This window comes from Lutra lutra, chromosome 10 (genome assembly GCF_902655055.1).
Source record: "Lutra lutra chromosome 10, mLutLut1.2, whole genome shotgun sequence".
In the NCBI taxonomy this organism is placed as follows: Eukaryota; Metazoa; Chordata; class Mammalia; order Carnivora; family Mustelidae; genus Lutra; species Lutra lutra.
In genome coordinates, this window is record NC_062287.1 from 41,959,817 (window position 1) to 41,985,614 (window position 25,798).

Sequence of the window (25,798 nt, forward strand, 5' to 3'; positions counted from 1 at the left end):
AGAATGTGATTCCATTTAGAAGTATATTTGATAAATATTTCTTTGATATTAATTCTTGGTATTAAATGTCAAATGTTCAGTTCCAAGTTAAAATATCAAGCAAGAGTCTTTTGGCTTTTTAAAAGAGTCATTTTAAAATAAGTTTTTATCCTGAATATTTATGTGGTATTTTTCAAATTTTGGAACGGCAGGTGATAAACACATTAATTAAGTATATGGACTTTGGAGACAAGGCTGTGTAGGATCTATCCCCAGCTGCCTTTCTACCTTATTGTGTGACATAAGCTCTCTGGTCTTTGATTTGTTGTTGCTTTAATCATAAAATAATTGACAGTATAAGATCGCCCATGGGAAGTTTTTAGGATGGAATTTTTATAATTTACAAACTCAGGGGTTAATTATCTCAGTGGCATAGCACCTGACATTTTCCTCTAGTCATGATTTGATAGGACAGAGCTATTTTTACACCAGGGACATTTGGTCTGGATATGTATATATGGCTACTTTGAATCAGGCATATCTTCGTGCAGCCACTATTGAGAGGTCATTAAGCTCTCCACTTTTAAAAAGTTACCAAGTATTGTTGAAACAGGCATCTGCATTGTTTTGTCCCTGGACATTTTATTGGTGGGTCCCGCCTCTGGAGGCAAGAGATGGGGAGAGGTTTGGGTGGGATCAGGACTCCATACCACTCAAGAGGCTGGGGACAGAGTAAGAGTCCAGAATGAGATGAGGACCAAGTGTGTGGCCAGGGTCAGGGCTGGGTTAGAACAGAGGGAGTGAAAGGTCAGGAAAGCGGGAGGGTCTGGGAATGTGGACACATTTGTAACTTGGTTTGTGCTACACTGTAGTTGTGTCCAAATATTCTGGTTCCACTGGAGAACAACCAAAAGACTGAGATCGTGTAGAGTCTTGCCATGAATGAACATGCATTCCAGACAGTTTCATTCTGCCACTCACTAGTTGTCTGACCTTAGCTGGGTGGCCTCTTCTGACCTTCTGTGACAAAGGGATGTTTCTACCCATTTCATTGTTTTGTTGAGAGAATTAAATCAGAAAAATCTACTCAAAATGTCCAGCCTGGCTTTCTCTTTGCTGCCCCAAATTAGAAGCCCCAATTTCTTTTGACCTGAAAGTCCTTTAAAGAAAGTGAATATATCCCTTAAGGGTGTATCTCAAACAACTGATACCTAGGGCTTTTTTTTTTTTCCCAGAAGAATTCAGAAAGAAGGAGCCACAAACATGTAGTTAACATATAAACCTTTGATTTAAAATGAAGGGATTTTTTTTAAACTTAAACATTTTAGACATGATAAAGCTAGAGGACACAGAACGTTCTTCTTAAATAATCTTTTATGCCTATGCCATAGTCGAATCCCTCCTGGACTGCCTCTTAAAATTTTCCTTAGAATTGTGTCCTTGCTTGTTAGTTAACCCCCTTCTAACTTCCTGTCCACTTTTTATGAGACCTTTTTCCTTCCTCTAATTTGACTCTGGCAGGAGCTTATCAATCCTTTAACTTTGAAGTTAGTTAGCATTCTACTCCTTTTCTCACTTCTATTTGTCTTTGTGAGTCCTTCAGAACTCTTGGCATACCTACATCTCATGTGCTAGGTTGGAAAGAACTGGAAAGTTTTCCAGTTTCTACTCACGTTTTCTGTTGAATAACTCCATGCCCTATATTGGTATGGACTATAATGGTTCACTAGCGAAGTTCAGGTCACTTATCTCACTAAGTCTCCTATTTTTGTCATTGTCATTTTACAGAGAGCTAACCTGAGGTGTTGGTAGCCATGCAGCAAGAAAACCAGATTTCCAGTTAATTATCTTTCATCCTCTCTAGTACATTGTAATGTACTGTTAATTCAGACCCTATTTCTCCTACAAGAAGAGGTTGGGAAGGGAGAAGGCATTCCTGTCCAATGCACACGTTCATTTGCTCCTTCCTTGTCCAGCCTCCTCAAGATAATTTTCCTTCTTGGCTATGCCAAAATGAGTTTTTCTTCAACTCTCTTATAATTTCCTAATACTTCCATCCTCTGTGTGAGCTCTGCATTGGTTGAGCTCTCTTTACTCTGCCAGTGTAAGCTGATGATGAAATGATAATTCTTATTTTCCTGAGTTTTTAATCCCAATGAAGTGATTACCAACGCTTTTGCTGTGGGGTTTAGGAAATTTAGGAAATTACTTCTAAGGTTATGGATTGTGAGAAATTTTAACTGCCTGAAAGTCTTTCAGTGAGCCTTTATTTTAGGTTGAAGTGTACAAGACCTATAACAGATTGGAGCTAGAGGAGAGGTGAAAAGTGTAGAAAAACTCTAATATCTAGGAGCTATTTAAATAAATAAATACATGACCATATTATCACACACTGGAACATGTTGTTTCCTAACCCCGACTTGCTAGTTGTTTAATTCTAGCCTTTGAAAATTCAGTTTCTTTACATGATTTCTAATACCCAGGTGTCTGTAATCAAGACTTTTGATGTCTTTAAACTTTCCCTTTTCAATTTAATATTTTTTTGCTCAGGTAGCTGTCAAAGTTTGGACCCTGTGTTAACTTAGGGAGAGGAAGGGAGTCCTCTTCGTGGAGCGTATATGGAAATCCTATTGATCTGAGCCTCATGTGATTTTGCAGGTGTGCACGTGGCTGCCCATCTGGTAAACGCCCTCAACTTCTCAGTGAACTTCAGCGAGGATTTTGCTGAACTGAACGCAGCGAGATACCGAGATGAGGTGGGTGGTCTCCTTTCGCTTGTCGTGAGCCCACTAATGAAGGTCTGTGATTTTCATGGAAAATTTGTACCTTGCCGCTCCTTTTGAGTGCTTTTAAAATGCAGTTGTCAAGTTGAGTTTTGTTCTTTTTCAATAGAAAATACAGGTAATTACTATTTCACAGTGTCTCCTGCTGAAAATGGGAGTTCGAGAGTGTCTACTTTTTATATTCTGCAGCGTTCAAATGGGGGCCACTCAGGCCTGCCTCCTGCCTCCCAGCAGCGTTATCTGGTTTCCATCCAGTGGAGACTGTCCACAGTGTCTTTATGGGCACAAGTTTGTTTTTGTTTTTGTTTTTTGTTTTTTGTTTTTTTTTTAATAAGTGAGATGCCATTCTTGGAGGTGGTGAAGGGGAAGGGCAGAAAAGCAGGTTGACTCTTTGAGGATCTTGAATCGTCTGTTTATTTGACTTAAAAAACTTCACTGAGTTTTAGTGTTCCTCTGTTTTGTTTTGTTTTAATCCTTGATACAGGTGAACTTGAGCTGAGTCCTGTAGCATGTAATATCTGACTTAGGGTTGCTTTTCTCCAGGGGGCAGCACCCATGAGATGAAATTGTATGTTCAGGGTGCTGGGGTAGAGCCTAATGAACACGTGTTAGCTCTCTTTCACTCAGGATTTATATTGTCCTCAGTCTGTCTTTCCTTCACGCCAAGACTACATCAAAAACTGCTGGGAATGGAGCTGGATCTCCCTGCCCTGTTCTGCCAGGTCTGGCAGGGACTTTGTAAGATTGTTCTCCATCCCCCCTAGTTTCTCTTCTCTTCCATGTGTCACTGGAGTTACCGAGATTAATACTGCTATGATTATGTGCTTGATATCCTTCCTGGAATAAAACAAAGAGAAAACTAACAATGAACACAGAAACAAATCACAAAACCAAAATCGCCAGCAGCCTTTCATAAGTCCTTTGATAAGACTCTAGTATTCTTAAAAACACCAATATGATGTAACTGGTCTGGGTTGGGGTCCAGCCTTGATATTTGTTTAAAGTTCACCAGCTAGTTGGGGTGAGCACCCAGCATTAAGAGCCACTGAGAAAACCAGCTCCTCCAGAAGCTCTTCATACGGAATGATTCCAGAACCCAGAACTGGAGACACCACTGTTTCTGTCTCCCACGGCTTCCCCCCATTCCTCTATCCCCCTCAGCCCACAGAACGTGGACTTCTTTGTTTCCTATGTCTGCCATGGACCTGCCTGTTTATCTTTCCTTCTTTGCTTCTCTCTCTTTTGTTTTTGTCATCTTGGGTCTTTAAGAACTAAAATGGTTCTCTCATTTTAATGTTATATACTTGGAATATTGTAAAATATTCCAAAATTTTAATCATAGGTTTTTAGTTATTTTCTTTCATTCTGTGAAGGATATGTACCCCAAATAAAATATCTTAAAACCCTCAAGCAAATGAAGTTTGAAAATGAAAGCTTCTCCTCCAAAAGTAGCCACAGCTAATAACTTTCTGTTCTCTTATATTTTGAGGGGCATTTTATGAAACCTAGTCCTCAGCAGTTTTCTTGTTTCTATAATCACATGGACTGTAGCTTGCTGTATCAGAAAGTATAGATCTATCACTCTCTTCATCTTAATGTGCGATGGTTTATTTTTAGCCTTTTCCTTATTCACAGATGATTAGGTTGTTTTTGAGTGAACCACACTCCAATAAATTAATTTTTTATATGCTTCCACTAGGCAGATTCCTAGAAGTAGAATTTGGTTTCAAAGCGTACATTTTTAGTTTTGAAGGACATTGCCTTGTTGCCTTTCAAAAAGGCTTCATTAGTTGACACACTTCTACCAAGTTTGTCAGAATGCTTGTATCTCCTCCTCAATTGTTTTTGTTTTTCTTTAATTTTTTGCCAGTCTGACAGATGAAAAATAGTAACTCATTATTTAAATTTTTATTTCCCCTTTCTTTGTTTCCTTCCTTCCTTCTTCCTTTTTTTTTTCCCTCCCTCTTCTTTATTTTAATAAATGTTTTTGAGCCCTTAGTGGGCATCAGACAGTGCGCTAGAGGAGGATGAAAACACACACATACACACACACGCGCGCGCACGCGCGCACACACACATGCGCGCACACACACACACACATACACCGCATGCCTAAACAGGTACAGCCTTCCTTGAGTTGTCTTTGAGAAAGACTGATTTGTGCCACGTACCCTGTTGTCCTTTGCTTTGTGCTCTCTGTCTTCTCCAGATTTTTTTTTTTTAAGATTTTATTTATTTATTTGACAGACAGAAATCACAAGTAGGCAGAGAGGCAAGCAGAGAGAGAGGAGGAAGCAGGCTCCCTGCTGAGCAGAGAGCCCGATGCGGGACTGGATCCCAGGACTCTGGGATCCTGACCTGAGCTGAAGGCAGAGGCTTTAACCCACTGAGCCACCCAGGTGCCCCTGTCTTCTCCAGATTTCTAATGACCCAGCCTCCAGCTCCTGGGTGGCATGTTCTTGATGGCCTAGCTGAATCTGCCTCATGCTGTCATCTTCGAAACTGTCTCTTTCACATTTCATCTCCACTCGCGGGCAGTAGTAACTGTTCTGTCTTCTGAGTTCTTGGCTATTTGTTCTGGTATCCAGATTTCTGGCACTACCACTTTGTTCAGCTCGTCTTGTATTTTCACTAGTTGTTTATATACTAGGTTCCTCTAGGTTATCCTTGAGCTGCGTCCTAATGGCAGAGGTAGAAGTCATCTGGCCCCAGTGGGATGAGGAGCTCTTGCGAGGCAGGTGGCCCTTAGAAAGCCACCCTTTCTGAAGGTGGCTTCTGAAATTATTTCATATGAATGGCTTCCCACTTTGGATACAGGGTGGCCTGATTCCAGAGCAATGGAGGCCTAGGAAAGAATTTCCAAAGTTGTGCAATACTATGCACCAGTAGGATGAAAAACAAATCTACAGATCTCCTGGGGATTGACCTCAGTTTTCCAGAGATAGAAAGGGAGTTGCCTAAGGTCCATTTCACTATGAAAGATGTAGTTTAAAGGACAGATTACACTAGCAATATTACTTTTTACAATTCTGAGTAATAGAAACCTATTCTCTGTATTTGAGTATCATCACTATTTTGCATGGTACTTGAAACATTGTAAGTATTCAGTTAGTATTCTTTGCACTGAATTTATAGTGACAACCCTCCCTGTATATTTTCTCACTTTTGATTCTCACTGTCTCAACATCTTGTAGGTGCAGAACATTATAGTCAAAGATACTGAGTTTCAAATGGTCAAAGGGTAGGCTTCAGGCCACTGTTAATAGCTTGTAATTACCCATTAAGATGAAAGTCTACATTTTCTGATTTTATTCAGTGCTCTTTGTATCTCAGAAGGACAGTCTTCTCTGTGTTGGATTTTTTTGTTTTTTTAAAGATTTTGTTTATTTGAGAGAGAGTTTGTGCATGAGTAGGGGGAAGGCAGAGGGAGAAGCAGACTCTCCACTGAGTAAGGAACCCATTGTGGGACTGGATGTGGGGCTCAATCCCAGGACCCTGAGATCATGACATGATCTGAATAAGCTGAATAATCTGAATAAGCTGAAGGCAGACGCTTAACCAACTGAGCCACCCAGGCACCCCTGGGGTAGATATTTTTAATTTTTCAGCTGAGAAACAATTAGGGAATTTCTGAAACTTGCTTGTAAGTGACAGAGGCAGGACCTCCCCCACACAAATATCCTGGTTCCAGAACCTGTGTTGCATGAAAACATTATGAAACCTGATTGAATTTCTCATTTCCACTGAGAGAATAGTGTCTTAAATGCCTAATGGATCACATACCCAGAAGGTTCCTTGTAGAATTTTACATTGTCAATATTTTGTTTTTCAGTCAATTTTTTTTCCCTTTTTCTCAGGATCCTAGAAAACTTCTCTTCACAACTGGTAAGTTGTTTTTCATTGCTCTTTCTGAAGATTCAGGCAAATCTTTGAGAATAAGCATCATCGAACTACACAGCAATTCAATGTATGTTAAATATAATGTGGGAAATTTGCAATCAGAACAACGTTACCAAACTTAAGTTGCAGTGAAAACAGAGGGGTAAGGTAAATAGTGGGGTTCAAATGAATGAAGAGTAAAAGGAAGTAAACACATTTGCCTTCCATATGTTCTTCCAATAACAACAGTGCAATGCCATGCGGTTATTGAGGACCTACTCTGTGCCCCTGGCTGTGGCAGGTGGTACTGAAGATAATCCACATGGAGTAGGCTCCTACCCTCAAGGTGCTGGAAGGAAACACCAAGCACTCTGATTATCGATGGAATTCTCATAACTCAGTAATTTAGTAGGACATTTGGTGATCTTATAACCTACATAAAAAGGAAGAATGAACAGTCATTAAAATCGGTTGTTTTTCTTGAAATGTGTTTCCTTTTTCAACTGTAATTTACTTTTTCTTCTCAAGCATATTGTCCATGAAATCTCAGTCTTACTATTCATTTGTTAAAGCACATGTAAACATCTCAAAATTTTGTCCTGATGTTAGTATAATTTTACTAAAATTCTTCTTTTTCTCAACTCTGCATTTATAAGGACAAAAGCCAAAAACTGCATTTGGGGGCTTTTTAGCACATTATTTCAGGGATAAGGATGATTATGTTATTGATAGGGTCTGTCATATAGGCTTGGCTACCGTTAACACCCCATTAAGGATCAGGATTGCATAGGAGACTGAGGCATGATCTGTCAAATGTATTGTTTTTCTTTTCAATCAGTTTTATGAAAAAAATAGCAATAATTCTGGTGTTTTCCCCTTCCCTGTCAGAACTGTATATTTAGATTTATAAAATACGTTTTTTTCCTGTTTATTTATGTATGACGTTTGCCACTTACAAGGTATTTCACGGTTTCTCTTTAGGAACACAATTTTAGTTTTGCTTACAACTTTGCTCATTGAAAGCATGTTTTTAATTTAAGCTTTAAGAATTGGATGAGAAATAGGAAGGAGAAAAAACAGAAAAAACCTTATGTGTGAATCAATATATGTTTTGGTTCATATGAATTCATTTTACAGAAAGAATCAATTTTTTAATATTTTTAATATTTTTTATATTCCTTTTTAATATTTTCTTTTTAAATATTACCTTCTATAGCACCAAGTCTGGGTGAAACATTGGGACATGTAAAATGTTTGAAAAAGTTTAGTTTTCAAACATATAAAAAGATTTCTTATATGACCAAGACATTACATTAAGAAGGTTCGTATAATGAATACTTGTACAGAAACATGTGACCTCTCCATATAGCATAAAAACCCACCATCCTTATGTTATTTCCCAGAAGTTCCCATGAATGGTGTTGGACTAACTAGAGATGATACTTAAAAAGACAAATTAAAAACAAAACCCCAAACCCACAAATTTCCTGGCACCATCCTAGAGAGTCTTTGTGGTGTGACCCAACAGTATGATTCATTAAGCTTCCCGTGTACCCTGGGAGTCCTCATTTCACCCTTATTGGGCATCCTATCATACTCTTGTAATTCCCTTCCTGGAACACCTTACTTTTGTCTGCTCTCTTACTTGATTCTCTCTCTCTCTCTTTTTAAACTCAGCCCACTTCTGCTCCTCCTTTGAGTCTCAGCAGACATGCCCCATCATGCGCACATTCATCCCTGATTCCAGTAGGCAGAGCTGGTCTGTTTTGTTGGCCTTGGTTCGTTCCTAAAGAGACATAATAAAGTGTTATGTTGTAGAATAATTTCTTTCCTTACAGGTATAATCTTTTCCACTGGAAAGTAAGCTTCTCAGGTGTGAGGTACAGCTCCCCGTAGGGCATGCAGGATCCCAGGTACATATTTTTTGGTGGAGTTTCTTTTGATACAAACAATTGGAATTCATCCCAAATCAGCATGTCAGCCTCATTTCAGTGTCTTAGTCTACATCATTTCATGAAAGACATTGTGTGTTAGCCAGAGGGAGCCATCCACTTCTCAGCTTGAAACCCAGCCTGGAACCCCTAACTATGAGTCTAGACCTTTGAGGGCATCTGATTGACCCTACCGAGTAGTAGGTGAGAGAACAAAGCAGAATCAAAGGATGTCAAGGGATAAGAGACCATTTTCTACAAATAGACTTGATCTAGTTTTATATTACTAATACATCTATGACTAATACTGTTTCATAGCTATCTTTGAACATCATTAGGCCTAGGAAAAACCACATTTCTGACAGAGGAATGCATGCATGTTTTTAGATGTTCTAGCGATAATGACTTTTTTATTAGTTAATATGTTTCTTGGATTTTCGTTTGTTTAATGTTACATAGAGTCTTTTCTCTCTCTCTCTCTCTCTGTCCTTAAATATTTTTCAACATAATCTACAACTGAGAAATTAAGGTTGTTTCAGAGAAACTAAAGCCTGTGGCAGTTCAAGTGACATAAAATATGGTAGTTAGGTCACTCAATAAGAAATGTTAAAAAACAGTCCAATTAAGAATTTATAAAATAAAAAAAGGAATTTATAAAGTAAAACAAATTTAAAAGATTGGATTGTTCAGATATGCATTTCAAAACATTTGCTACATTATTTCCAAATTTGGTAGAAGCTTGTATGATGAGAAGAAAATGCACAGTATCCAATTTCAATTAGAAAAACCCTCATAAACAAATAATATTGTGTTTCCAGTTACATTAGAAACAACAGGATAATGAGTACAAGATGGTATATTTCTGACCACAGCTGGGTATGGATGAAAATGATCTCTCAGTTTCATCTAGAAATGGCAGTACACTGTAGTCATTCATTTTAAAGGCAACTAAATTACAAATGTAATATGCATAGATAAAAAGTAATAAGAATAAACATACAAACATGTCTTTTCTAAGGAAACAAGTATAGTTTTTGCTTCATAATTTGAATGATTCAAAGAGAGAGTGTACTTCATTTTGGCAAGTGACTTTGCCCAGTAAGCTTTGACTAGCTTAGTCATTTCCAACCTGTTCTTCCTGACTCCTGAAATGTATGTAGTAATAGAGGCTATTATATTGGGTCTTAGCTGAGCTGTCCTTGAAAGCTAGGTTAGGGTGGCTTTTGATGTACCTGGAAAACACTCAAGCTTAGCTCTCTTTTAGCACTTAATGTCCTAGGTTGCATTTATCTGCTTATCCTGTCTCCCACACTGGACGGGGATTTCTTTTAGAGCAGGATTCTTTTTTTTTTTTTTTCTCACTTAACAGTAGATTACAAATGTCCAGAAAATATTCACTGAAAATAAAAGCCAATTGTTTAACTCTCCTACTTGATACATAGATCTCCTTTACAGCATCCAGATAATCAGCTAGCCTCTGTTTGTTTAATTCCAGTGACAGAAAATCATAGCTTCTTAAAGTACTCTTTATTTTGGTGGGGGGGGGGGACCATTGTAATTGTAATAATTTTTTTAAAGATTTTATTTACTTATTTAAGACAGAGTGTGAGCAGGGGCAGGGGTAAAGAGAGAAGTAGAGTGCAAAGCCTGTCATGGGGCTTAATCTCCTGACCCTGAGACCATGAACTGAGTTGAAAGCAAGAGTTGGATGATTAACTGACTGAGCCACCCAGGCACCCCTAATTTGTTCTCTTCATTTTTAATTTTAAGTAACTTATCTTCATTGATCCGGTCTGTTACTTTGTAAATTACAAACTTTGGTCTTTTTATACATCTGGGAGCTAGAAAGGAAACATGAATCCTTTAGATAAAAAAGATAACTTCGTAAATCTGAAAGAATATTAAAAAGCATTGAATTGATTCTCCTAAATTTACAGATGAGATCCAGTGAGATTGGGGTTTGTCCTAAGGGACAGTAATAGGACTATTTAATCCCAGAATGGGTATCTCATTGGCTAAGCTGTCTGCTTCATCTTCAAATGACTGATGCCAACTATTTTATTACCCACCCCCCAGATCTTTCCAATACATTTTCCATGTTCTGCTCTTAAAAGCATTTCTCTGGTTAAATGTTTGAGGAAAGATCCGTTCAAATTTAAACTGGTTTCTTGATACTAGTATTTGCCAGAGACTTTAATTTACTAATGTGTCCTGTGACTCTTCAAGGAATAGTTATTACACTTTTGAGTAATAGAAATTAATATCTCTAGAAACTAATATTCAAATAATATACTTTAAAAATTATGCTTCTACACTATTTAACATGCTGTTTTTCCAGGTGTCCTCATGAAATGATTTGTAGACATTCCATAACTAATCTTGGCATATTTAGAACCACATGGGAAACCTTGTGGGCAGATCCAGTAGACCTTAATGAAGCCCCAAGACAGTTAGTGGAAAAGCCTCTCCAGCCACACATTTCACATCTTGGAGCCATCTGGGATTCTATCATTTATTTATTCATTTGGCCAAATAAGGGTGTTTTGTTTTGTTTTGTTTTAATTACTTAAAGCCAGAGAGAAAGACCTCTTTTTTTCTTCTTCAAATGTATTGAGTTATAATTGAGGTACATGAAATTATTCATATGTAAGTTATGTTATTCAGTTGGTTTTGGCATATGTATACACTTAATGAAATCAAGACCAAAATCAAGATGACAAATATATCTATCATTCCAAAAAGTTTTTTGTGCCTTTATAATGCATTCTGCCCTTTACTCCTCTTAGTAACTAATCTGCTCCCTATCACTGGAGAATAGTTTGGATATTCTAGAATACTATATAAAAGGTATCACAGAGTTTATACTCTTGGGATTTTTTTTGAGGGGGAGAGTGTCTGGCTTTTTTCACTCAGTGGAATAATTTTGTGGTTCATGTATGTCGTGTACAGTTTATTTTTTTAGCTGCTGATTCATTTTCCAGGTACAGATATTACCACAATTGTCTATCCATTTATTTGCTGATGGAAATTCGGGTTGTCTACAAGCCTTAACTGTTAAAAGTAAAGTGGCTATGAATATTTTTGAACAAATTTTTATGTAGATATATGTTTGTATTTTGGGGAAATACTTGGGAATAAAAAGGCTGGGACATTTTATAGACATGTTGTTCTTTGTAAACAGCATTTCTCTGTATTATTAGTCTTTTAGTGTGAACTAGTACAGTCATCTTGTTCTTTTCTGACCCCTAGGAAGTTAGTACTCACCTGGGGCAATGGGAAAGATGCGAAGGAAGTGCCCTGGGAAAGAAGTGTAGGGAAGAGATGATTTGGTTTAAGCACATCAGGGAATAGAAGTCTTGTTAGGCTTCCAAATCTGTACAGTGGAAAGACTGAGGAAGAAAGAGTATCCAACTATTAAGTATACAAAAACTAATTCCTTAATTTCTCATGTGGATCTTCACAAGTAGAAACTTGTTTCCACTGTACTGAGATTTCTTTCTTTCTTTCTTTCCTTCTTTTTTTAGGATTTTATTTATTTATTTGACAGACAGAGATTACAAGTAGACAGAGAGGCAGTTAGAGAGAGGAGGAAGCAGGCTCCCTGCTGAGCAGAGAGCCCGATGCGGGTCTCAATCCCAGGACCCTGGGATCATGACCTGAGCCGAAGGCAGAGGCTTTAAACCACTGAGCCATCCAGGCACCCTTGTACTGAGATTTCTAATGTTATTTTGCAGAGTTTCTAAACTGTTGGGATTCTAAGGAAGCATTACGTATGGTGCTCTTCTGTTGTTCCCAGCTTGTCTGCTTCTGCTAGTGCTTGTAGTTCATGATGGCCCTTCTGTTTCCTAGGTGGTTCTTTGGCAAGGAGAGAAGTTGGGGGACACCTGTGCTTTTGGAGACAAAATTGTTTCAGTAGCTTTCCATATAGATTTAAGATGGACTCTCTTAGCTCCGGGTTATTTGGGACTTACTGTTGCTTGTATGATTGTAGTAGTAAATAATGTAACTTATCGACAGGATATTTTATTTGGTAAGAATAAGATAATAAGATAATGAGACCATTGTGATTTTAGTTGTTTTTGATAAAGCATATCAACTATTCATTTAGGCTGTGCTATATGGGCTAACATTGGATTTTTAGCCACCTATCACATCACCATTAAGTTTGAAAACCAACAGGTTTGCACAGTTTTTTTCTTTGTTAAAAAATGGTATTATATTATATCAGAAGCACTGATTACAGCATATTTTCCATACTAAGGAAACATCAGCACTCTAGTTTTTTTTTTTCTTTTCCTTGAGATCTACTATTGTTTTGTTCTACACTTGACATTGTGGTTTTTAGAAGCTTTAGGTTTTATTTTTTCTTTAAAATTATTCATTCTAGATAGTAAAGCACAAAAGAAATTATTTGAATTGAAACTGAAGCAGATACTAGTTCCATAAAAGGGGAGGGAGGTGCTGAGAGAGTAAGGGAGTTTTAGTATTGTGGTGAGGAAAAAAATACAGCAACACAGTAAATGGTGTTCCATGTCAACCCAGCCCTGTTGTGTATTTTTCCCTCCTTTAAAACAATTTTATTAATGTATAATTAGGATCTAATAAATTGTATCTATTTAATGCATACTCTCATAAGTTTTGACTCTTGCATATATCCGTGAAACCATCATCACTATCAATATAATGAACATATCTTAACACTCCGTCTTTCACATTTCTTCATGTCTTTGGAAGTTTTTCCCTGCTGTCCCTCTTTGCTTCTCCATTAAACATATATGTAATTTCTGTCTGTTTTTCTTTTCTTTTCTTTTTTCAGTGTTCCAAAACTGTTTGTTGTCTTCATCACTGACATTCGATATAGTATGTACATTTGGTAGAACGTGTCCCAAGTATGTACACATTCACCATTCTGAGTGGAATACTTGAAAATACTAAGGTGGACTCTTCTGTTAAAGGTAGAAAGGCTGCTTTGTCTTAAGTACCTTAAAACTGTTTTTAAGTTTTTAAATTTTAAAAAGGCTTTTTTGGAGAGGGAACATACAAGGAGATAGGCGATTTGAATTGGGCTTCCCACAGAGCGGCATGGTAATTTGGATTTTTTAAAGTAATAATTTTTCTACTTTTTTTTCAGTATGGTTTAAGTTGAAATGACCTTATATCCATTATTTATAGTTCCTGGGCTGACGGGTGTCGGCATGGTGTTGGTGCTCTTCCTAATGATTACAGCTTCTACATACGCAATACGGTGAGTGTCAGAGTCATTATTTCAATGTTTACTGGCCAGAGTGTTTAGATTTTCTTCAGATTATCTTCACTTTCATATGTAGAAAAAGCCTTGATTAACTGGAATGCTTAGCCAGTGCAATCAACATTCTGGCCAATGGACTATTTTGGATAACTAAGAGTGAAGTAGAAACATTTCTATGTATCATTTCCTGTTTTTGAAAATTCTCATTGTTTGAGTCAAATATTCTGTGTTGGTAAGGAAACATATGGAGACTTTTGGATGACTAAGGAAATTTGAGTTCCTCCATCTGAAGGATAGTGTATCTCTATGAGACATGAGATTGAATTCAACATGTATCAGAGGAATATATCACAATTATTTTGTAACTCATTTCCTGGTATGAGTTTGTTTTACAGCAATTTAATGTAGTGTTCTAAATGAAGCTTTGGAAACATGGTTAGTTGACATCTGTTAAAATAATCAGAAATATCTGCATGCATATTTATTCATCTAGTTACATATTTATTCATCTAGGCTTTGAGCAACTGTAGGCATACATTTTCATGAGCACTTTCACATGTTCCTCCTGATAGATATATTCTCTATTTCATACTATTTTACAGCATCTTATGTTTCTGGTCAAACTTTTTATTTAAGAAAGCAAAAAAGAAGAGATAATACGTAATATTCAAGAATCCCTGATCATTCTCCTTGTTGAGATGTGAAATTTAATGGAAACACACACACTTGCGCACATATACACACTTTAAAAATAATGGCTCAATAGAGTATTTTTTAAAAAGATTTTCTATATTTATATTTATTTATTTATATATTTTAGAGAGACAAAGAGAGAGCACATATGTGATCAAGCTGGTTGGGGGGTACAGAGGGAGAGGAAGAAAGAGAATCTCAAGGAGACTCTGTACTAAGTGCAGAGTTGGACACAGGGCTTGATCTCATGACTGAGATCATGACCTGAGTTGAAATCAAGAGTCTGATGCTTAACTGACTGAGCCACCCAGGTGCCCCAACCCAACAGAGTATTAAAATGAGTCTATCCTTGCACTTCTGAACCCATCTGTATTTATATCTACATGCAATAAAACATTACAAGTAAACTCACCACTCAGAGATTAGCACTATGAACTTTCATAGGAATTAAAAATCACCTTACAAGAAGGCAAATCAAAATTCTAACATCAGTGTATGAGAGTGCCAGTTTTGTGGGGAGAAATTTTCTTTTAGTTAGGTAAAGCATTCATTTAAAAAATTTCATTTAGGTATTCTTGAAGGAAAATTAGGGCATCTGACATTTATTTGCAAGATTGAAGATATTTGAGTGTTCTACATCTAGAAGAAAAAATCTGTAATTGAGAGATAGTTTTGTAAAATGGAATATAAAGATCAGCTTCTATTTTCAACTGAGCCATGACATTTGTGGTTGTAATAATTCAAAGAACGTTTATTAATCTTTGGTTTTTCATTGCTTTCTTTTTAAAAAAGATTAATATATTTATTTATTTTAGAGAGGGAGAGTGCACTCATGTGTGAGTGGGGGGAGGGACAGAAGAAGAGGGAGAGAATCCCAAGCAGACTCCACCTGCCCCCAGAGCCCAACTTGGGGCTCATTTGCAGAACCGTGAGATAATGATTTGAGCTGAAATCAAGAGTTAGCTCCTTAACAGACTGTGCCGGCCAGGTGCCCCATTTTTCATTTCTTTAAAAGATATTATAAAATCATCTCTACTTTTTCCAAACTTTATTGGGGGAATCATGGAATTTTTTTTAAAGATTTATTTATTTTAGAGTGATAGAGATAGGGGGAAAGGGAGGGGCTGAGGGAGTGGGAGAGAAAAATCCTCAAGCAGATTGCCCACTGGTGCAGAACCTGATGTGGGGCTTGATCTCACAACCCTGAGATTGTGACCCGAGCCAAAATCAAGAGTTGGATGCTTTAAATGGCTGAGCCACCCATGTGTTCCTGGGGAGAATCATGGAATCCCCAGGGATTCCCTGGATCATGGAGATAATCTTCTTCTACCTTTTGTCTTTACCAGTGAGGAAATAAAACATTAAAGAAGTGGAGTGAACAAATGGCCCCTCTGTTTGAGTAGTTGAATATAGTCTAGTAATTCACCAATGGTCCATTAGTGCTCAATCTTTTAAAATAAGTTAATAGGGGCACCTGGGTGGCTCAGTGGGTTAAAAGCCTCTGCCTTCGGCTCAGGTCATGATCCCAGGGTCCTGGGATCGAGCCCCGCATCGGGCTCTCTGCTCGGCAGGGAGCCTGCTTCCCCCGCTCTCTGCCTGCTTCTCTGCATACTTGTGATCTCTGTCAAATAAATAAATAAAATCTTAAATAAAATAAAATAAGTTAATATATTTTTAATAACAGGTGATAGGAATACAAACATATTTTCATCTCAATAGATTTTTTTAAAAGTGGTGATTAAATCTGAACTCTAGTTCTGAATCAGAATAAGTAGAATAAACTAGAAATTAATTTCCTTTATAGAATTAAAAAAATATAAAAACCAGAACTGAGATCATACTTACCAAAGAAACATAAGATACATTCCTAAGAAAATTATGGGAAAACCTAAGTGGTATTTTTAATTCTACCATTATTTATATATGATAAGAAATGAAACAATTTTAATTATTAGAAATGGAACCATTAGAAAGAATGCAACAAGTCATCATTATTTCCCATTATTCCCAATGGAATAATATATATATATATATAAAATCGTCTAGCCAGAAAATCCAAAAGAACTATGGGAAAAAGAATAGTATTATACCAAATTAATTAAAGATTTGGAAGAGGTAAATGAACACAAAAACAAATACTAAAAATTGCTTTTATGTAACAGCTATTATCAGTTTGGAAATTGAATAAAATAAAAAGGTACCACTCACAATTGCAACAAGAACAAAGAATATCTGGAAATAAATTTAATAAGCAACTATTGAGGGGCACCTGGGTGGCTTAGTCAGTTAAGCATTTGGTCATGATCTCAGGGTCATGCTTCTTAGGGAACCTGCTTCTCCCTCTCTCCTGCCCCTGCTCATGCTCTCTCTCACTCCCTCTCTCAAATAAATAAATAAATAAAATCTTAAAAAAAAAGAAAAACTATTGAAAGCTATATAAAAAAAACCACAGACCTTCACTGAGATACATAAGTAGAGATTTGAATAAAGACTGTCTTTATTCCATAACTCCATAAAGATGGAGTTCTTCCTCAATCATTTTATAGGTTGTTGCAATTCTAATCAAAATCCAAGATAGATTATTTTGTTTGTTTTTGAACTTAGCAAAACAGTTCTAAAGTTCATCTGAGGGAACATTCAAGTACATGTTCCAGAGAGGAATAAAAGGGGGAGTGTGGCTTACTAAACATTAGCATGATTAGGCTTCTTCAGTAACTTAAAACAGAATAGGACTTAATTGCAAAAATGACCAAGGAATTGAATCTAATGACAGAGTTCATAGAAAGCCCTGGAAGGGACTTTGCTATATATATGAAGCTGTTGAATAAAAAAGATGCCATAACAAAGTTATGAGGAAAGTAAATTTGTATGAATGAAATTCTAGTAAATTAGAGGTAACTGTAAAAAAAAATTATGCGTTTAAAAATTTAGAAGAAACTTTGCCTGATAATAAATTATTGTAATTATATGGAACTAGTATATACTTAAAATTTAAATAGTTTACATACAACAATTAAGAAAATGTAGAAATGGATAATTATCATGAAGAGATAAATCACAGAAGAATTAACAGCAAGTAGCACACAAAGGAAATAATACCCAATTCCACTTAATACAAAATAATGGAAACATATTAAGTGGAGTCTGGGCTTGAGAAACAGGCTCTCCTACTCTATAGTGCGGTTTATAATTGATACATGTCTTCAGAGAGCAATGGGCAATGTGTATCAAAAACAAAATGTGTGTCCTTTGACGTAGTATTTCCACTTCTAGGAATTTAGGTTCAAAAAGAAATCAGATATGTGCAAAAAAGACATATGTTACGAGGATGATAATGATCTTGTTAGCAAGATAGCAAAAGCTGTGGATAAAGTAAATGCCAGTCAATTGGATACTGCCTAAATCAGGGTTTCTAAGAGGGTCTAGGGGTTGTAACAGAATCTTCTGAGAAGCTTTTACCAATTTCTGCCCTCCACCTCCAAGATTCTGATATGAATATCCACCCAGACATATGAAATGAAGTAACTGTTAAGTCTTTCTACTTTTCTCAAAAATTTAATAGATGGTGCTTATCATACCCTTTCCTTTTCAGGCTCTTGGTTCTCTCCCAGGCCACTAACACCAAAGTGTTATTTTTAGCATGTATGCTGTTCAGGAAAAGAATAGAAAACTTTAATGAGCATTTATTTTTAATTCCTCCCAATTTACCTTTCCTTTGGACTACTCCCACAGTGTGTATTGGGATAAGAGCATTATTTGTTTTAGATATCATTTGGAAATCGAGCATAGTGATCAAAAGGACAGTAAAGGTGCATATTAGCATTCTATTACCTACTCCTCAATCTTACATTATCATAACTTTAAATATTTTATTTTAATTCCTTCCATGTATCTTTATTTGAAATACAAAGAACCTTCAAAATTATAAAGTGTTATTTATAATTTTGTCAGTTCTCTCTGCATGATGTGTTAATACTTCGATACTAGTAGATGAATCTGAGATAACTCTTATTTTAACTTTCTTCAACTGTGACATGTATCTGAAATGATGGAATGTAAAGTAGCATTGAAATGAAGTTATTTGCTTTTTCAGAGTTTCCAACTATGACATCTTCTGGTATACTCATAATCTCTTCTTTGTCTTCTACATGCTGCTGATATTACATGTTTCAGGGTAAGTTTTAAAAATATTTTTAAAAACATGTATACCTAAAAATGGGGTAATGAAAGATTATAGGAATTTTCATAGGAAGTGGTAAAATTATTTGGTTACTTAGAATTGAGAGTTGTCTCAAGAATAAAGATAGTTCTACTTTTAGCATAGCATATTTTAATGAAAGTAGTATAAAAATGTATTAAAACTGAAAGAATTGGGGCACCTGGGTGACTCAGTCAGTTAGGCACCAGCTTTCAGCTTGGGTCATGATTCCAGGGTTCTGGGCTTGGACCCATATCTGGCTCTCTGTTCAGTGGGGAGCCTGCTTTTCCTTCTTCTGTTCCTCCTGCTTGTGCTCTCTCTCCCTGTCAAATAAATAATTAAAATCTTTAAAAAAATAAAACTGAAAGAGTTACTTGTCCCACAGTATTGCAGGTTTCTTTTTCCGAGATGTATTTATTAGAGAGAGAGAGAGAGTGTGTGAGCAGGTGGAGGGGCAGAGAGAGAGGGAGAAAGAGAGAGAAGCAGACTCCTCACTGAAGGTGAAGCCCAATGTGGGGTTTGATCCCAGGACCTTGAGACCATGACCTGAGCTGAAATCTAGAGTCAGACACTTAACCAACTGAACCACTCAGGTGCCCCCACAGTATTGCAATTTTTAAATTGCAGTTCTCTATAGTTATATCCTTTTTTTTTTTTTCCTTTTTAGAGAGAGAAGTAGAGGGAGATGGGGGAAGTAGCAGAGGGAGAGAGAGAATCTTGAGCAGACTCCATGCCCATCATGGAGCCCGACACTGAGCATGATGTCACAATTCTGAGATCATGACCTGAGCCACAATGAAGAGCTGAACAGTAAACTGACAGAGCTGCCCAGGGGCTGCTCTATGGTTATGCTCTGATAATGTCTAAGAGAAAGTTAGTAGGAAGAGAAGACTTCAAGAAAGTATTTTAGTTTTTGTATTTTTAGGAATTCCTTATGTCTTGCTGCTGCAGAATTTATAGCAATGGAGTTACCAGTTTTTAGTTTCAAAAGGCCTAACAGTCCAGAGCAACATTTTTCTAGATGTGTCTCCTGAGGGAAGGGAAATAAAAGCGAAGTAAACTATTGAGACTACATCAAAATCAAAAACTTCTGCACAGTGAAGGAAACAATTAACAAAACTGAAAGGCAACCTACTGAATGGAAGAAGATACTTGCAAATGATTTACCTGATGAAGATTTAGTATCCAAAATATATAAAGAACTGATATAAGTCAATATCCCAAAACCAAATAATCCAATTAAAAAATGGGCAGAAGACATGAACAGGTGCCTGAGTCGCTCAGTTGGTTAAGCGTCGACTCTTGATTTTGGCTTAGGTCATGATGTCAAGGTTGTGAGATCAAGCCCCACATCAGGCTCCACATTCAGTGGGGAGTCTGCTTGAGATTCTGTCTCTCCCTTGCCCTCTTCTCCTCCTCCTGCTCATGGGCACGCGCTCACTCTAGAAAATAAATAAATCTTTAAAATATCAGCAGTATACATCAACAGATATTTCCCTAAAGAAGACATCCAGATGGCCAGCAGACATAGGAAAAGATGCACAACATCACTCATCATCAGGGAAGTATAAATCAAAACTACAATGAGATATCACTCCGCACCTCAGGCTAAAACAAAAAACACAAGCAACAACAAGTGTTGGCAGGGATGTGGAGATATCGAAACCCCTCCGCCGCCTTGCACTGTTGGTGGGCCTGAATACTAGTGCAGCCACTGTGGAAAACAACATGGATTTTCCTCAAAAAGTTAAAAATAGAACTACCCTATGATCTACCAGTCACACCACTGGGTATTTACCCAAAGAATACAAAAACACTAAATCAAAGATACATGCACCCTTATGTTAATAGCAGCATTATTTACAATAGCCCAACTATGGAAGCAGCTCATGTGTCCACCCATTGATGACTGGATAAAGAAGATGTAGTATATATATACACTGAAATATTATTCGCCCATAAAAAAGAATGGAATCTTGCCATTTGCAACTATGGATGGACTTAGAAAGTATAATGCAAAGTGAACTAAGTCTGTCAGAGAAAGACAAACACCATATAATCTCACTCCTCTGTGGAATTTAAGAAACAAAACAAAAAAGCAAAAGAAAAAAAAAAGAAAGGCACAAACTAAAAAACAGACTCTTAACTATAGAAAACAAACTGATGGTTACCAGAGGGGAAGTGGGTGGGGGGATGGGTGAAATAAATGATTAAATAGGGGTTAAAGAGTACACTTATCAGGATGAACACTGACTATTGTTTGTTTTGTTTTTTGTTTAAATTTCAAGTTTTTATTTAAATTCTAGTTAGCATGTATGGTAAAATTTGTTTCAGATATAGAATTTAGTAATTCATCACTTACATATAACCCAGCGCTCTTCACAAGTGCCCTCAATACTCACCATGCATCTAGCCCATTCTCTGCCCTCTCCTTCTGTCAGCCTTTAGTTTGTTCTCTATAGTTAAGAGTCTCTTTTGGTTTGCTTCCCCCACCCATCTTTTTTACCTTCCACTGTGTTCATGTTCTTTTTCATGTTATATATGTATACACACACACACACACACACACACCCCACACATCTTCTTTATCCAGTCATCCGTTGATAGACAGTTGGGCTCTTTCCATAGTTGAGCTATTGTTGATAATGCTGCTATAAACATTGGGGTTCACAGAACACTGATTAAAGATTAGAATTATTGAATCACTTAAACTAATGTAACACTGTATGTTAACTATGCTGGAATTAAAATACAAAACTTAATAAAAAGAAATAAATAAAAATAAAAACAAAACAAAAAGGCCTGGCTGCAATAATACTTGCAAAGAAAGCCAAAGGTTTACAATGACCAAAGACAAGGATGTGTCAAAAACATCAGATCACAAAGGAAAAAAAGAGCATATCCTAAGATTGTTACAAAGAATATACTCCAAATATCTTCTTTTTTTTTAAACAGAGGAGTTCCTTTTTTAAAAAAAAAATATTTATTTATTTGACAGAGAGCTAGAGAGAAAGCATAAGTAGGCAGAGTGACAAGCAGAGGGAAAGGGAGAAGCAGACTCTCTGCTGAGCAGGGAGCCTGATGTGGGGCTTGAGCCTAGGATCCTGGGATCATGACCTGAGCTGAAGGCAGCCACTTAACTGACTGAGCTACCCAGGCGCCCCCTACCCCAAGTGTTGTGAAAAGTGTGTCAACCGAAGCAGTTTACTCAACGGTATAGTATTTAAAATAATCCATTAGCTTAGAGGAAGGAAATAATATATGTACATTATATGTATGTATATATCTCTGTGATCACCAGAGTGGACTGTGGTTTCGTCTTGAGACTCACACTAATATGACACAATAGGCCATTGTCTAACTTCAGGTTCGCTTGACTGAGTAGAGTAATAGAGGATAGGAAACATAGAAAGTCAATAGGATAATGTCAGGTTCTATTTCTGTGGAGATCCCTCTGGTTGGTTAGGCATCATTTCCCACCTCTTCTCCCTCGCCCCCCAACTTAGTTTCAAGATGAATAAGCCACATAGGTAAGCATGGACTACCTTGCCTTGCATAAGGCTCAAGCTCCACAGAAACCAGTATCTTGGTAGCAGCCCCAGTCTCCTCAAGAGATGCCCTCCGTTGTGAGAACACACCTCACACAGTAAACTGAGGTCTGTGAGTCCTGAATGATTTTATAGTTCACTCATAGACCTCCTGGTCCAGATGCAATCCACCAATAATAAACAATGTTGCCTGGAAACACAGCTGGCATTCCCCATTTGTCATAGCTCAAAATGTTTCCAAGGAGACAGTGTTCGGAGAAAGGTTCAGATCTGCTGTTAATCCTTTCCTCAGAATGTTTTCTAACGTGCTTTGTACAGTAGGTAACATACATAAATTATGTATTTATTTCAGGGTGCATGTTTAAAATGCTTTTTTTTTTTCCCTCTGATTTTGGAGACTACTGTTTTAGAAAGCAGTATTATATGGGTCTCTCTTATATGTCCTCATGGTTCTTATATGTCCCTATATGGCTCAATTTATTCTGTACTGGGTTCCAGAACATACAGTTGTAGAGCATCAGAAACATGGCCTCACATTATTATCCCGGCTTCTGGTTAGTCATTCCTGCCACACAAAGAAGAGGGCCATGGTCTGAGGAAGCTCTAGGTTCTATTCTTTTCCTTTTGCAGGGATAATATGTTCTATGGAATATTAGGACACCAAGAAAGCTCTCAGTACAAATTTAGTTTACACTCTGTTATTTAAATGGCTTGTTTGGCTGTCAGGGCTATTATCATAAAATGAACTATGAGTAAGCAGATGCTACTAATGTTAACTGTAATTTAAAATAATTACATAATACTTACTATATGCCAAGGATAAATTCAGAATAATTTAGATGCTTTATGTTTTCAGGGATCAGAGTTTTAAAAGGATAAAATAATATTATTAAACCCCCTTTACACATCAGAAAACTGAGGTTTAGGGAGAGTAAGTAGCTTGCTAAAGTTTACTTAACTGATGGATACTGGATTCAGATTTGGCCATTCTGACTCAAAAACTCATTATTATTTTTTTTTAATAATTGGTTTTGTGTTTTTGGAGAGCTCTGTACTGAGAACTGGGTGTTAAGAATTTTTTTAAAGGTTAATATCTTGTTTTATCTGGGATTGTGGTCTCTCTCATCTATCTGTACAGATGAGAGAAAAATGCAATCATTTGTTAGTATAATTAATTACTCATTCTTTTGCCTTTATGTTGTATTAAGTTAAAACTGAAAATATCTGTTTCTTTGTAATTCAAAATAGAGTCAATTTTTTAAAAAAGGTTCAGGAGTTCAAACAGATTTCTTAAGTTTAAAGAGGCTTGTATTGAGAGTTCTTTCTTCATTTTTTGGATAAAAGAAGGCATATTTAAATTATGACTTTACTTTTGTAAAACAAGGGTCATAAACAAAAAGTGACTTTAATTTAGGCAATGAAATAACAAAAGGCATCTGCGGAGTGAATTATGTGTAATCAATTTCTTTAACTTAATTGTTATAAACTGTTAGTAAAAAAACCTCTTCTAATACTGAAATCAGTGTCATGCAACAAATATATAATTCTATAAGCATTCTATAGTATACATTTTTATGAAATTAAGTTTTTATTGAAGTATATTTGATAAAATTATATATATTGTATATTGCAAAGTAATATATTTTAAGTATACACCGTGATAAAATACATATATGTTGTGAAATGGTTATCCGAACCAAATGAATTAACATATCCAACGCTTTACAGTTACCTCCCCTGCCTATGAGGTTGCTTCAGATCTACTCTCTTAGGAAATCTTAAGTATATAGTATGGTATTATTAACTATAGTTATCATGCTATGGTTAATAATATTTAGAACTTTTCCATCTTATAACTTTAGATCCTCAGAACTTTTCCATCTTATAACTAAAGTTTTATAAACCTGTGAAGCTAAATTTTGAATAAAGCCACATCGATTATACTCCTGGTATGGGAAAGCTTACTGGTGGTAAAAACTTACAGCTTTTTCAAAATTGAATATTTCTCAAAAAAATTTTTAATTGCTAAAGGATCTAAGTAAATCTATTGAAATTATTATCATTTGTGCCAATGTTGAGAACATAGATTATCTTTGCTTTATGAAATACCTTGATAATTTCATTCTCTAGCTTTTGGTCATATAAGGACCATAGCTTTGGTCATATAAACATATTATTAAAAATAAGTTTCTTGGATTTATATTGAGATTTCTGTTAAAGGGTATGCTTTATGTAGGGACAGGAAATCAGTATTTTCTGGGCATTTACTGTTTCCATCAGTGTGCTAAGTACAGTAATGAGGTATGGTGGAACAATATAATATATGATCTTTAGTCTCCCAGCATTGGTAATTAGTTTAGAATTAAAACATCAGTTGAAAGAGCTAGAGAGAATTTTAGACTGCGTATTTTCCATGTATAAACATTTTCTTTTCAAGAATTCTGGTAGTTCAAAATTAAAGAGGCAATGTAGACTGGGAATTTAAGAAAATTTTAGGCTTCAAGGATGAAATGATCAGAGATTGTTGGCTAGCTTCTCTGCCTAAGCAGACTTTTGCAATAGGAGGAGTAGTGATTTTTTGAAGGTCAGTTTTGTTTTCATAGAATCTCAAATTTTGAAGGAAGCTTAAAGGATATCTTGAGTAAGATGCCTTGAGTCTCCCATACAAACTAAGTAAATATCTAATTCTGAAAAGCCAATTCTATCTTTAGGAAACTCTAATTTTCACAAAGTTCTTTCCCTTTAGAGACAGAATTTATTTTACTTTAATTTAAATCAGGGACTTCAGTGGCTGTGACTAAATCTCCTTCAAATTCTGCTCATCTGTTCCATGCTTGATGATCATATCAAATCTCCTCATTATTCCAAACTTTAAAAAAATATGTATGTTAACCGTGAATATTCATTGAGTGCTTACCTTGTTCCTTACTAATGTTTGATCTCAGTTAATCCTCCCAACAACCCTGATAAAATCTGCTGCTGTTGCTGTTGTGGTTGTTGTGATGATGATGACAGTGATCATTATTCTCATTGTCCAGGTGACAGAGCAGGAGTAGTGGCAGGCAAAGTAACTTGTTAAAAGTCATGGGTAGTTAGTAAAAGAGTTTGGGTTTGAACCCAGGGATCAGATTCCTGGGCCCACACTCCTCACCACTAACTTAGGCTGGCTGCTGTTTGGTATGCTTCCCTTGGATCCCTTTAAAAAGTGGAAACCACGCTACATATAGTGCTCTGGGTGTATTTGATACGACATTGGTAACATGGAAAGTTTATCTTTTTTGCTCCAAATATTGCAGCCATTATTTAGGACCTGGTTGTCTTGTTCCATAATTACCCATCCCTTATCTTAACCTAGTTTTTGTACTTGTTACCTGTGTCTTAGATTTTTAAAATTATTTATATGCAAATCTATTGCATGAAACCCTAAAAAAACATTTCATATATGCTCAACTCAGATGTTTCTTTTCATTGGTCAAATGTATCTTTAAAATATGCTAATTTTCCTTTCCAGGAGGTCAAAAAAGCATGACAATTAAGAG

General features: G+C 36.4%; 1 protein-coding gene across 2 annotated transcripts in view; it reads left to right on the plus strand.

Annotated features, from left to right (window-relative positions):
- NOX4 (NADPH oxidase 4) overlaps positions 1–25,798 on the plus strand; it is a 168,037-nt gene that overhangs the window by 28,730 nt on the left and 113,509 nt on the right. For both annotated transcript variants that reach the window (XM_047692755.1, XM_047692753.1), the window contains exons 6-9: positions 2,638–2,735; positions 6,620–6,647; positions 13,745–13,817; positions 18,607–18,687. In XM_047692755.1, the coding sequence (XP_047548711.1) occupies positions 2,638–2,735; positions 6,620–6,647; positions 13,745–13,817; positions 18,607–18,687 (280 nt within the window). The remainder of the gene's footprint in view (positions 1–2,637; positions 2,736–6,619; positions 6,648–13,744; positions 13,818–18,606; positions 18,688–25,798) is intronic.